General features: G+C 34.7%; 2 protein-coding genes across 2 annotated transcripts; both read right to left on the bottom strand.

Moving 5' to 3' along the window:
* Positions 1-917: 917 nt before the first annotated feature.
* Positions 918-5,702, bottom strand: LOC142617929 (uncharacterized). Its single transcript, XM_075790904.1, has 3 exons — positions 5,302-5,702; positions 3,054-3,242; positions 918-2,176 (listed from the first exon to the last, which is right to left on the bottom strand). Exons 1-3 carry the CDS (start codon positions 5,479-5,481, stop codon positions 1,550-1,552), a joined length of 996 nt encoding a protein of 331 aa, XP_075647019.1. The 5' UTR covers positions 5,482-5,702; the 3' UTR covers positions 918-1,549.
* A 1,717-nt stretch (positions 5,703-7,419) lies between these two features.
* On the bottom strand, positions 7,420-11,859 carry LOC142617450 (acetylornithine aminotransferase, mitochondrial-like). The gene is made up of 3 exons (XM_075790325.1): positions 11,356-11,859; positions 9,600-10,034; positions 7,420-8,147 (listed from the first exon to the last, which is right to left on the bottom strand). Exons 1-3 carry the CDS (start codon positions 11,755-11,757, stop codon positions 7,620-7,622), a joined length of 1,365 nt encoding a protein of 454 aa, XP_075646440.1. The 5' UTR covers positions 11,758-11,859; the 3' UTR covers positions 7,420-7,619.
* Positions 11,860-14,987: the final 3,128 nt, after the last annotated feature.

The following is a 14,987-nucleotide window of genomic DNA, read 5'->3' as shown; positions in this document are numbered from 1 at the left end:
ATATTGTGGGATCCATTTTTAATAAAAAAATTACTGAAAAGTGAGGTTTGTGGGTCCTGTGAACAGTATAAGGAACCCACTGGTGTGCAGAAAAGTAAAAAAATCACGGCTAAAAAAAAGAAAAAGAAAGAAAGGCTTTTCACGCCAGATTGGCACTATTCATAAGCCTAAATGTACTGTTTATGAACAATAAACAGTGCAAGAAACGCTGTCCAAGAAAAATCTGAATACAAACAGATACTAATTCTCCTTATCAAGAAACTTTTATAATACCGTTGAGCTTTTTGATTTGGGAATGACTGCTGAGAGCCTATACCATTCTCTCTTTCTTTTTCTCTCCTCATCCCTATAAATGTAAGAGTTTCATTAGTAAGATCTCCTTAAAAGATCTATACCAAAGTTGAAGTAGTTCTCACTTCTGTTGCATGTTGCAATTAATCATCAAATATAATTGAGGCTGATGGGTATTACGTAAATGTCTCATGGGAGTTCTATTACTACCCAACTTCTAAGAGTCCTTATTGTTTCTTCCTCTTATCTTTTCTACTAATTATCTTATCTTTATTTGAGTAGTCCTAGCTATCTAGGTATCTTATCTCTATTTGAATAATTATCTAGTAATTTTATCTAGTTATCTTAGGAGATTGTTGCTCTTTAAATAAATGTTTATGGCATTAGGCCAGGTGTTGAGGAATTTGCTGTTGTACTGTGGTTTGTCTTTCACCCAAAGGAAGTCATTTATCAATTCCATCTCTGTTTCTATCAGAGGCCCTAAATTATCCATCGTGATCATCCAATCAACAATCTACTCCTTACAAGTGTCAACTACTTGTGTGGATAGAGAAGGTATATATAATATATTGAATGACAAGTCGACAACTACTTGGAGTATCTCAGTGTAAAAGAAAAAAAAAAAAGCACCTGAAACTTGGAATTTGATTATTATTCCTGCTTTATAATATAGCAAAAGTATTGAAATGATAAATAAAAATAAGTTCAAGCTCAGTTTGAAAAACAAGTTGCAGGGAAACAAATGGTATAACATGGATGCCAGGAAAATTATAGAATTCTCTGTAATCCCACATACACTATACTGACACTAATCACAAGGCATTTCCTTCCCCGAGCATTCATGATGATGAAAGAAACATCAGAATATTCAATATGAATTACATATACTACAAAATCCTGGGCATTTAAGTGCTTGTCAATCAGTAGGGATCCAAGGTTAGTACTGTCTCTCCACTTGACACCGTTTGGTAGAATGAAGCTTTTGAATTGCTGCACAACAGGAAAACGACACCAAAACAGTGAACTTTGCTTGGCCAGAAGTCCAATTGATAATCCTCTCATTCCATCTGTTCTATCTGTGTGGTTCATTGATCACTCAAATCTGATTTTTTCCCTAGTTTTCAGAGTTTGGACTTGATAGGCCCAAAAGTGCGTCCCAAATACCTTTTTTCAGTCCGGTAAGGATTTGATTTTTTCCTGAGGCTGATGTTGGGGATCAGAGCAGTCATTTATATTGGGGTGTGTATAAATGGCCTTTTCACTTCACTGGTCTTACACCAACAGTACGTAGACGAAACCGATACTGTGGCTGTGACTCTTCATCATCATCATCATCTTCTTCTTCACTAGAATCATCTTCAACTCTGTCCCACCTTGCATAGTCTAGAGTCGAGTGTCCCTTAGGTTTCGGAATTGTTTGCCATCCTTTAGGATCTTGTTCTGATTCCTTGTTGCTCTGTACTTTAGAATCTTGTTTCAATGATTCCTTTTTGCTCTGCACTTTAGGGTCTTGTTTTAATGATTCCTTGTTGCTCTGAACTTTTGGATCTTGCTTTAATAATTCCTTGTTGCTCTGCACTTTAGGATCTTGTTTTGATAATTCCTTGTTACTCTGCAATTTAGGGGAAGTAACTGCAGTATTAGAGGAGATCCTTTTAGGCTCAGATTTGTCTCTTTCTTGTTCATTTGGTTTCTTAGACCTCAGCATCTCAGAGACAATAACTTCAGCATTAATAATAGTCCTATTAACCTCAGCTTTCTGATCTCTTTCTACTACAATTTCTTCTTTGTATTGTTCCTCTTCATTTTTAATTGGTTCTGCTTCATCTTCATCATCTTCCTCTTCTTCTAGCTCTGCTTCGGATTCAGGTATTGGAGCAAGTGACTTTCCTTAAGCAGAAAAAAGAAAAAAAGAAAAGAAAAGACTCATTTACTAATAGTTGGGAGATAACTTCAACCTTATAATCTAGGTTGCATATAAATAATGATTAAGCTAGTTAAGTCAGCTACATTTTTTCAAATAACCTGAAGAATAACTCATACAAACCTAAAGGTAGGAATATGGGAAAACGTGTCTAAAAAAGACATCCTATTTTGCATCCTAAAACATGTAGTAGTAGTAGTGAAAAAAGACGTTAAATAAGGAGGTGACAAAAAATTAGTGGCCAAGCCTGATTAGGCGATGAGGATCCATAAAATTCTTAGTACAATTTCCTTGAATAAATAGTTAAGTTGACTTTATATTTTGCATCCAAAGGCATGATAATATCTTTGACAGCTCCTTAGTTTCAACTAAGGTACAGCATAAGTTATAGCAGCTTCATATGACTGCTATGGTGCAACAAACTGGATCAGCATTTGATATGCCGAACCAAGAGGATAACTACCCTAGATCAAAAGCCAGTCACGACTGTATGAATAATGACCATGAAATAAATTCACTTATATTGATTGGAAAATGGATAGTAGCCCTACAGTATTAAAAGCACCATAGCATAAGGACAACAGATGAACAGTGATCACATTTCAAATGTGTTTCAGTCAAGTAATCATATGCAGCTAAACAGAAATAATTGGGAAAGAAAACCAGCATCATCCTACTACGGGCGGTAGGTGATGAGGATCTCAATAAAACCCACCAATAGGCTCCATGTTATCCTTTCCAAAATGGTTTTACAAATAAAATCCTAAATTACTACTTTGGTGGACAACAAAACATATTAAAGTGATGGCCTGGGCCAAAAGAAGAGATGAGAGTCTACCAATTGTGTCCTTAAACGAGCATGAAGGTTTTGATAAATTTCTGATGATGGATTCAAATCCAAGAGCCTGTTGACATCAAAAAGTGCTGAGTGATACTCCTTAAGGGTTACAAGTGTTTGTGCCCGCAGCATTAGTGCTCCAGTGTGATCGCGATCAAGTTCAAGCACTGAGGTACATTCTTCTGCTGCCTGAGATGGAATTAAGGAAAAAAAAGTTTATGATAAATTCAAACCATATGAGAGAGAGAGAGAGAGAGAGAGAGAGAATAATACAAGTGGAAATCTAACCAATGATGATCAAGCCAACAGCTAATTCTTGCTAACAAGGTTTACCTCAATCAGCCATTCAGGATTTAGATAAAACCACTAAACAATTCTTGCTAACAAGGAGTAAACAATTATTTTATACGTAGAAGGACAATTGCATGAAAACTTTTAAAACATAATCTATGGAAAATCTTGAAATTTAAAGCAAAGAATAAGTTTGTTCCTTGTACAAAGTTGCAAAAGAGTTAATTGAAATTTTTTTGAATTCTTATGACCGGCCAAGGATACTTCAACAACAATCCAAGACACACTCCTTCTCTATTAAGCGTGGAATAGAAAATGTCTTCTCAAAGGAAAGCATATATATGCATCATTCCAAAAAAATAGAAAGTGGATCCTTTTTTTTTTTTTGGTGGGATAAGTGATAGAATTTAATTGCAAAAGAAAAGGAATACACACCTTGAAAATAATACAAGCAAATCAATTAGAAGATCTCAGATAATTGGAAATCAAAAATGGAAGAACAGTTGGTAAAACCCCATGTCTGAGACTTATCATACAAAGTATGAAGCAGCAAGGACTTCAATTGCTTAATAGATCTCACACTCTCCTCAAAAGTACGGCTGTTACACTCTTTCCATACTGACCACATCATGCACGTGGGCACCAAGTTCCATATATTCGAGGAATGTTTACCTAGCCAATTGTGCCAACCAAAAAGGAGGGATGCTACCTTGTCCAGCAACACCCATTGAATCCCAAACATCATAAACACTTCACTCCATAATGATTAAGCAATCTCACAATGGATCAAAAGATAAACCACCTTTTCCCCACTGCAATGACACATACAACCCCAATTGACTTGCAATAAACCACTCTTGATGAGGTCATCAATTGTGAGAATCTTACCCCACGCAGCTGACCACAAAAAAGAAAGACACCCTCTTAGGGACCTTCACCCACCAAACACTCTTCCCTGGAAACGAATGAGCATCAGTTCCATCAATAGCATTATAAAAAGAGCGAACATCAAAACGGCCACTCCTATTTAACTTCCAAGACAACTTATCATCCCCCAACCCTCAAGGCAATTTTGTATAAATATGATAAAAAAAAGAGTACACTGCCTTCTGCCTCCCTCTCCCAATCATGAAAATCTCTATGAAAACGCAAGTTCCAACTTCTCACTGCTCCCTGTGATGGTGGATCCAACACATCAGAAACAAAATCATCCTTATCCACTGAGCAAGGATCACGGTTGTCTATAACGTCACCATCCAAGATCATTTCAACCGTTTGTAAAAACTGGCTTAATTGAGGAACCTCATGTGGTCCCTTCCACTTCAATAATTCAAGTAACATCTTCATTCTACAGAAGCGTCCTTCAGCTTATGACTAGATACCTGATGGTTTTTTATTTTTTATTTGACGTGGAACCTCACCAAGGCAGGGCTAATCGTGTATCAGGTATTCTAAGAGAACTAGTGGGGATGAACCCCAAGATGTCTGGGTCTACAGCTCATCCAAAGCCTCCAACCACTAGGACGCACCCTAAGGGCCTGTTTGGATTGAAGGAAAAAGGAGGACAGCATAGCAGAGTAGAGTCCGCTAAAAATAGACTAATTTTGGATCAAATCCAGCCTACTCTGCTCTACTCCTCTCCCTCAATCCATTCGGACCGAAAAAGTTGGTTGTTTTCTTAAATTTATTACTTTAACTACATACAATTAGGTTGGTTTCTTGCAATTCCATGGTACATACACTTAATAAACTCCAAAAGATTAGTACACACAAATTTAACTCTTCTTCCTAGACTACTGATTAGTTTGAATACATAAACAGGTGCAACCACATCCATAACCGCCATCAATGATTATGCATAAAATTACAGCAAAAGATTTAATACTAAATTCAAAAAAATTAAAAATTAAAATTGCATGCATCACTAATAAAGAAGAAGAAGAAGAAGAAGAAGAACCTTGTTGAAATGGTGGAGTTTGAGAAAGCAAGCGGCGCGGTTGCTATGGAGAGCGATCTTCTGAGGATTGGTTTTCGCCATAGAAAGAGCTTCCGTGTAAAACCCTAAGGCTTCCGAGTATTTCCCCTCCCTGTACATCTGGTGCGCCCGCTCTATCTTGTTCAACGCTGCCGATGCCATCACTACCTCTACCAATCAATCTCAACCGTCCGTCCAAAGTATTCGAACAAAATTACAGAGACAGAGAGAGAGAGTCAAAGAAGAAAGAAGAAGAAGAAAGAAGAAGCTGGAGTTTGTGTTTGTTTGTACAGCTATGATAGCGTTGTTGTGAATCTTGTGATAATTATCATATACTATTACTACTGCCTGCTTCACTCTTCAGACAATTTTTCATTTGGATTTGTTTTTATTTTTTTATTATTAAATAGGAGGAGTGTTTTTTTTTTTTTGGTCTTTGTATGTGAGAGTGTGAAACGTATGGGAGGATTGGTTTGAAATTTGGTAGGTGGCGCAAAAGTGGCAATATGTGGTTTGAGCCCGCCAACTAACTTGAAATTATGCCAGAGAAATGACAGGTCGGTAACATTTTCATAAATTGTAATTCGCTTTAATTTAAAACTATCACTAAAGTTACTTTTTCTTTTTTTTGTCCATAACTAATGGTAAATAACAACTTACCGACTAAAATAATAGATAAAATAGTGTTTAAATATACGAAATCGTTTTTTTAACACTCTTACCGACTAAAATTTGTTACGAAAATAGCAATTCTACGAAACTGATCATTATTGTAACGAATGCTACCTGGCTTCTCTGATTTACAAGTGTTTGGCGTACTATCTCTATGCCTACCTTTTTCTGCTTTTAATTTGGTTTTTAAAATATCTTTAATAGTGGCAATTTTTTGGTTTTGGATTTGAGTGAAGTAATTAAGCATACCTTTTTCGCAATACAAGTTATCATATGATAAATGATTGGAATAAATATTTGAAGGCATGCCTTTTAAGTTATGTTTACACTTTAGGGGTTTCATAAAAAATAAAAAAAAAGGTTTACACTTTAGGGGCAGTTATATAAAAAGGTCATGAATTTACATCCTAGTTTATATTATATTGGGTCTTTAGTTCTTAGTTTTTTATTATTAAAATCTCAAATTGATGAAGCTGTTTATCTTTCACTTTGAAATTCTCATCCATCTCCGTGTTCACATAGATGATTTCCTAAAAGTCCCTTTATTACTCTAAGCATAGTTCCTCTCAAAAAAAAAAAAAAAACTCTTGAGGATAGTTTTTCTTCTTAACGTAAGCACTAGTTGAATTGTAAATTTTAATTTGAGTTTTTCTTTTATATATTTTATTAGTTAGAATGAATGAAATGAGCAACAACAAAAAAGAAAAAAAAAGAGGGGATTCAAATTACAACAAATAGATATGTAACTTTAATTAACAAAATTGAAGTTCTAAGACCAAATCTGAAACAGGTTATAAACTCTAGGCCCTTTTATGTAATTTCAACTAATGTTTAAGATTCATCTTCTATATTTAATAAACACTCTTTTCTTTCTTTTAATTACTTGATAACAATGAGGTAATACAAAAACTCAACACATAAAAGTAGTATATATAATAATCCTATAAAACAATTTTTATTTTATTATTTTTATAATCAATCCTATAAAACAATTAAACATTCACTAATGAAAATAGAGTATTTCACTATTATATACTTTGAAATTTGAAGACGACTGCCTATCTAGACTCCATTCACGGAACCTCTTTTGCCACAGATTCCATATTTTTCCTCAGTACCTAAAAACATTACAAATTTACAATGCTCTTAGTTTGATGAGCCATCGGTTCATATCTTTTTCTTGTTGAACTTATTAGAGTTGATGGGCTAGTTGTAGAAGGTGCAGTTCTGCTTCAGCATCATGCACTGCAGCACAGGGGGGGCTCTTTACCAAATAAACAGACAGTCAGTGCTTGTCCCGCACATTTTTCTGGAGTATTTTTAAATTAAACTTTCAACTTCCTAGAGGAGAGAATATAGAGTTCCCACACTTAGTGATTTTTACTGGAAAAATATACCAGAAAAGTTTTAGCATCCAGAAACTCCTAGTTTTATGGAAAATTCTAATGAAATTTAAAATGAAAATTGATTATAACTACCAGTATCATAACTAAATATAGGCGAGTACCCACCAATTTATGATGCAAGTGCCTAATGCTGATAGTAATACAACCACAAGGAGTAGAACTTCAGTAGAAGTTCCACAGGAACTAAACCATGCAAATTTCTTTTCTCTAAACTTATGCAGATCAACTATCAAGTACTGGCAAGGCTTGAGACAGAATTTCAGCTGCACAATCAAGCTCCTGCTCAGTTATGATCAATGGAGGTACTATCCTAACAACATTTCCTTTTCCAGCAGTTAATACAAGAAGGCCAGAATTTCGACAAGCATCAACAAGGGGTGTGGCAGGTACATCCAAATCGATTCCAATAATAAGCCCAAATCCACGTATTTCTCTCACGTGTGAGCTTCCTCCAAGCTTCTGCTTCAAAATTTCTTTGAAGTAGAGGCCTTTCTTGGAGACACTGGCTAGGAAACTAGGATTTGAGATTTTATTTAGAACAGCTAGGGCAGCATTACAGACAAGAGGTGAACCAGCAAATGTGCTCCCATGATCACCATAATTGATTGCAGAAGCAACTCTTTCAGTCACCAATACAGCTCCAATGGGTAGGCCTCCGGCAAGAGGCTTGGCAAGTGTCATTATATCTGGGAATACACCATAGGCCTCATGGGCCCAGAGGTATCCAGTTCGACCTAAACCACACTGAACCTGTGAATTGAGAGGGGAAAAAGACATTTATTAGAAAGAACAGATACAACTAATTATAATAAGAAAAAGAAAAAAAGAATTTGACATTTAATAATTAATCTGGATAGTAAGAATCTGAGAGGAATTAATACTACATGGTCAGACTGAGCCTGTGAAATGAAAAGGGAGAGAAGGGGGGGGGGGGGGGGGCACGCCTGTTAAAGGACAGATACAACTTTTTTTTTTTTTTTTTCAGAAGAAAAGGACAGATACAACTAAGTACAATAAAAAAATCTTTTTGACATATTAAAATAAATCTGAAATAAGAGTCTGAGAGGGAATGAATACTACCAAGGCCAGGACAGACTAGACTGCTAGTTTTCTTTGTGTGTGGGGTAACCAAGTGATAAACAGACTTGTCTCACTAATGACATGGATCCCAAAGGTGTCATCAAAAGAAAATTATTACTGGTTTCCCAATTGTAAAGAGATTCAGGACCAACTTTAAATAATAAAAAAAAGGCTTTCCTATCACCTCCCATATCCATTACTTTTCAGTTACCACCCAGCCTAGACTTGTCTAGTTTTATAGATGTGAATTTTCAATTGCCTACATAGCCTAGGTTCAATTTTTGGACAATGGAACCAGGACCAGACATCTGAAATGGATACATGAATCAGAAGACAGGGATTTTTCTGAGTCCAAAATAGTGATCTGATTCCCATATGTATAAACAGACACATAGAATCATGCCTAACCAGGTTAGCATTTGGTTCTTCATCAAATTCATATGAAGAAATTAAGGGACAAAAACTGCCGAAATATTTTCCTCAGTTTTTGTCCCTGAGACATGACTTGTTCTTTTTTCTACTCGAGGGGAAGTTTAGGCCCACAAGTGAAGGGGAGTGTTAGAATTATGGTTAAGTGGTTAAATTCATCATTTCCTAATAGCTTAAGCTTTTGGGACAATTGTTAATTTAAAAATGATATTAATAAATTGGTTAAGATGATGAGGTCTATAAAAGTAAAGCTCAATTATACAAAATCTGTTTGAAAAATCTACGATCCATATCAGTGAATAAGTTCTATTTAGATCCCTCTCTCATGTGGGTCGATAGGAAGAATAGACCATAAGTGGAATATAAATTATTAGGACGCTCAACAGTCCACTACTCAGATACAGAGGATAGGAAAGGGAAGCTACTGAACACAATGTGAATTACATCAAGATAAGCATTTTACTCGCCTCCCACTGGAAAGCAAGCATGAACTACGGGAAAAGTGAAACAATCTTTGATATATCTTAAGGTGTAGAGTGATACCAGAACAGCATGCCATGCACGAATTACTGTCTGATATGATCATATTACATACAAGGTTTTAGGAAAACCAAACCACAAAGTATAATTTTGTGGTCATGCATGTCACTCTTATCTAGATGCAACTACAGATCAACCAAAACAGCTGATTACCTCATCAAAGACCAAGAGAGCTCCAGCATCATCACAAGCACTACGCAAAAATTGTAAGAATTCCTTTGTTGCACTGTATATACCCCCTTCACCTTGGATAGGTTCCACAAAAACCGCTGCGGTTTTCCCTCGCTGAATTAATTCTTTTGTAGCTTGTATATTTCCGTACTCCACAAAAGTGACTCCAGGCATGACCGGTTCAAAAGGTGATCTGTAATGCTCTTTGCTTGTCAAAGCAAGAGCGCCCATGGTCCTACCATGGAAGCAATTAGAGAAACATATGAACTCAGTTGCTGGCTCTTTTGCATCAGGATTTGAGTGTCTTTGAAACTTTCTTGCAAATTTAATAGCAGCCTCGTTTGCTTCCGTTCCAGAATTCGAAAAAAATACACGATCAGCAAAAGAAGCAGCCACTAGACGGTTTGCAAGCTCTATCTGCAGCAACACCATATCATCAATTCTTAAAAAATAGAGTAACATACAGCAACAATTTTACTTGTAAAGAAGACATTTCTGTCATATTTTCTTCCTTTTTTTGTGCTCAACCTTCTCTCTCTCATTGGTAAGTTACGAACCCATTCAGTGCATTTTAAACCCACGACCTCACCCTCCTCTTGCTCTTATGAGAGAAAGAAATGCCATTGACCCTCTCTCCCCCCTTTTTGAATATACAGAACACTTCTTTCCTCTACTGTTTAAAACTGTGATAGACAAACACCAAACTAGACTTATAAAAAAAAAAAACACCAAACTAGATTTTTTCCGCCTAATATTATGATCGTCATAAGAGCACTATCACTGCGATGACTACATAAGAAATTACAATTATTTATTTCTCAGAATCACTTGCAGGTCCTGCATGAACAAAGATTACTTAGGTTTTGAATTGGGCTTTAATTGTTTCACATCCAACAATGTCCACACTTTTTCACATCATGTCCACATTTTTTCATATCATGTTTAAAACGTGGAGATCTAGCATGCGTTTGGGATGCTTGAAACTTGCTGCATTTGCCTTTTTTTTTTTAATGAACCAGCGCCTCTTGCACTATTCATGGGACATGAACGGCCAATACAGTAAATTCATTAATGAACCGTAACCAAAAAGTTATTTTTTATTGTTTTTAGTTTTTAGCAAAATATGCGGATTCCAAACCGACCCCTAGTGTGAAAGTGTGGACATTATGTGAAACATTTCACATCTAAGAGAGAGAAGCAACAATTACCCTTTTAAATTTGATCACGATGATTAAATTTAAAAGGGTAATTGTTGAAAGCATCAAATTTAAAAGGGTAATTGTTGAAAGCACCCTACACACACATATATGACATATATGCATGGACATATGTACAAATGTGTCATGCAATATCATTGATGTAAAAACCCACTCACAAGTTGAAAGCACATATAGCAATTGATTAGACAAATGACTTACAGCCAATAGATAGTGTCTTCCTCTTTTTCTTTTCACTCAATGGAGCCTAAGAAAAGTGCTAAAAGCCATAAGGTGCTATCTATAAGATTCTTATTCTTCAAAGTATATGATTGGATTTTTTTTCTTTTTTAAAATCCTTCCATTATATCTTTGGCTAATTATTGAACAACCAAGTATACAACGACTAAGCTCCTTTTATTTTCAATTTTCCCACACTTTCTTTCTCAGCATCCAAACAAAATCAAACATTTACAACATAAATAAAACTAAAAAAAAAAAATTAAAAAATTAAAAAATCAAAAGCATGAAAATTTACGAACCTGAGGGATGGAATAGTACATATTGCTGACATGAGTGAGAGTACTGGCTTGCTCAACCACAGCCTTCAACCAATCCTCATCTCCATGCCCTAGCGAATTCACAGCGATTCCAGAACTCAAATCCAAGTACTCTCGCCCTTCCACGTCGTACAATTTACAACCCTTGCCACTGGCGAGCACAACGGGAGCTCTCGCGTACGTCCCAACCAGAACCTTCGCCTCCGCCTCCATCACCTCCTTCGCCAACCCTAGCTTCGAAGAATCCAACCTCAACGCATTGCTATTCTCAGCCTCGACCTCCACGTTCAGACACGCGGTCGCGAACGACGATCGCCTGAACGGACGGCGGAGATTTAGAGGAGGAGTGAGGGGGTTGTGGAGGCGGATGTGGATGGAGCTCATTGTGGTTCGAGTTTTTGTGTTTGGTTGGTGAGAAAATGGGAGAGAGAAAAGTTTTGAGAGTGTTGGGTGTGAGCTTCGGTGGGTTTTGAAGATTTTTATTTTTTGTTTTTGTGTTTAGAAGGGAAAGGGAATCAGAGTGAGTGAGCTACGGTCAAAAGATCGATGACGTGGAGGCTTTCGGGGTGCGCCATGACTCGCGACTGATATAACAAACGCATGATATGAAGCAATTTGTTTTTTTGTTGCTTGGGTCATAATTTATTTATTTTTTAATTTTAAATTTTATATAACTTGGATTTGAAAACATGGATCAGTAAAAAAATGTATTATTTTTTAAGTATTTTAAGAAGAGTTAGAAATATATTTTTACTTAATTATACTTAAATTTTTTCTCGTTAAATATAAAGTTTAGGACTAATTCTAAATCACATGAAAGTCTAGTCTAAAAAAAGGAATCGTTTTATAGATAGTATTTCTGAACCATATAAGCAGATTTTTCTTTTTGAACTGGACATTTATGTGGTTCAGAAATATCTTAAACTTTACGGAAAAAAACTTGAGAACAATTCGGTAAAAAAATATCTCTAATTTCACTTAAAATGCTTACAAAATAAGATACTCTTCTACCTATCTATATCTTCAAAATAAACTTATCCATTTTTTTTTTAAAATGAAAAATTATAACACTATACAAAAAAAAACCTCATCGCATGCACAAAGCGCGTGTGATGAGGTTATTGTGTGTGTGTGTATATTTTTTGAGAAATAAACTTTTTTTTTTTGATAGCTTCAATTTATGACGTCCGCTCCTGATTATAGCTCCTTATCATTAGACCAAGACACCAGTTGGTTTTTAGTGTAGGTGGAGATTGAACTCTAGATCTATTATTTAACAATCAGAGGTTTTACTAGTTAAGCTAATTTGAATTCACTTTAAGAAACAATCTAACTAAACACGCATGCACACCTCTATTGCTTATATATAATATAAAAGGCATATATCATTGAATTATTTTGGTAAGTTTTTTTTTATAAATAGGAAAATGAAAAAAAAAATTATTTTGGAATTATTTATTTTTATTTTTATAGGAACATGAAAAAGTGATTAATTTTTTGACATTTGTTTTTCTTCAATTTTTTATAATTTTTTTTGTATAATTAACCGCACTCAATATAAAAATTTCATGTTTTCCCCAATTAAGCTTAAAATACACTCACATCAATTCATGTAAAATTGTGTATAAATATATAGTTGTTGTAGTAACTATGTAAATTTACATTGATACTATTTATTTTGCATTTAATTGTTTATTCTTTTTTTACATATCTTGAGGAAAAAGAAAGATAATGGATGGTGATTGTTGTTTATGAAGAAGGGGAAACAATAAAAAAAGTATTTGAATGATTTGTAGTGTCAAATAGATAATATGATGTGAGGTTTTTTGGAAAGTGAGTATGTAAAATTGAAAAATATGTTATTATGCTAAAATAGACAGAATTTTTTACATGATCTGATGTGAATGCTAAATGGTTTGGTAAGAGAGTTTAAGTATTGGTTTTCAAAATGATGTGAAAATTATGGTTTAAAAATGCTGTGAAAATAGTTATTTTGAACCCTTAGAATGCAAAAAATGTGTTTAGTACCATATTTTTTAATATCATATTTTGAAAACTAAAAACACACATCTATTGTTTGGTATGAGTATGTGTTTTTAAGAAAAAGTTGATAACTTTTATGATGAGAACAAAAAAGGAATTATTATTTACTAAAAGAGAAAACTCCTCTCTCTCTCTCTCTCAAAACAAAAAACTTGGCCATTTAAAAAATTTTAAACAAAAATCCTTGGTAGTAAAGCAATAGAGTCAAAGGCCGAAGCCGAAGCCGCCGCACATAGCTAGCAATAGAGTCGGCCCCCTAACTCCAAGTCCTGGCTTCGTCCCTGGTGAAGATTGAGTCGAAATGTGAGCTGTGTGATCATCCCTTTGAGATGACATGCCATATCTTGTGGGAATGTCTTTTCGCTAGAAACGTATGGGCTATAGTTCGAGGAGAACTTCAGAAATTTCCCAACACAACTCTAGATGTTTTCTTATTGTTTTGCGGCTTGATGTCAAAATTGAATATTAAAGAACTTGAGGTTTGGGCAATACTTGCTTGGGCAATCTAGAATGCAAGAAACAAATTCTATTTTGAAAGGGTGCAACCAAAACCCGAGGTTATCTTGGAGAATGCAATGGGACTGCTGGCTAAATACCAGCGCCTAATTGCAGCTCAACAACATACTTGAGATTGTGTTCCTTGCCCTTTTATCAATTCTTATTTTCTTGTATTTCCATCGCACTAGGGAATATTTGTGCTGTTTTTTCCTGTCTATTCTATATGGGATAGCCAGACCCCCCCTATATACGAATTCTTTAGTTTCTTTTATACAAGTTTCTATCTTTTATCTCAAAAAATATTTTGAAAAATCCAATCGTTGGATTACATGTTTTTATGCTCTTAGTACTCATGCCAAACTTTGTATCAATCAAACTTTATCTACCATTTAATCTATAAATTCACCTCTGATGCATAATTTTAAACTATTAAAACTTGAATTTTAAATATTTGATTAATGACATAGTTATTTTTTTGAGCTCAACGATAGAAGATTAATGACATAGTTATTGATATTTGATTGTCTTATAATTTTGCAAGTATGGAAAATATATGATGATAATTTAATTCAATGATGGATTTGTCAAAATTTGCATATAATAAAAAAAATAAATTAAGTAACGTAGCTTTACTTAAAGTTATACAAGATGTAACTTGAATTCAATTATTTAAAAATAAATAAATTTAACATCATAATTTATTGGTCAATATAATTTTGTTCGTTAATTTAATAGAAGAAGCTAAAATTAAGGAATTTTGACTATTTTTTTCCCTTTAATTCTTTGGGTTGGTTGGGTTCTAATCTCCGCTTTGAACGGAGATGTCAATGCCAATGAGTGAGTACTCAGCTTGCATGGTACATGTTTATCTAAAATTCAAGAAATGAACACATTATTCAAGCCTTAACCAATTAAAAGAAAAATTTCACAAAGTGTAAGACAACTCCCATTTCAAAATCTCTTTATTTATTCATTCACCATTTATTCATTAGAGAAATATAATTCACACATTTTCTGCTAACATTCAATGCCACAAAATTGAAAGAATATTTGAAATGGTCAAATACTAATAA

This window comes from Castanea sativa, chromosome 11 (assembly GCF_040712315.1).
Source record: "Castanea sativa cultivar Marrone di Chiusa Pesio chromosome 11, ASM4071231v1".
NCBI classification, from domain to species: domain Eukaryota; kingdom Viridiplantae; phylum Streptophyta; class Magnoliopsida; order Fagales; family Fagaceae; genus Castanea; species Castanea sativa.
The sequence above is the reverse complement of the archived record's forward strand: the minus strand, read 5'-3'. Positions and strand labels throughout refer to the sequence as shown.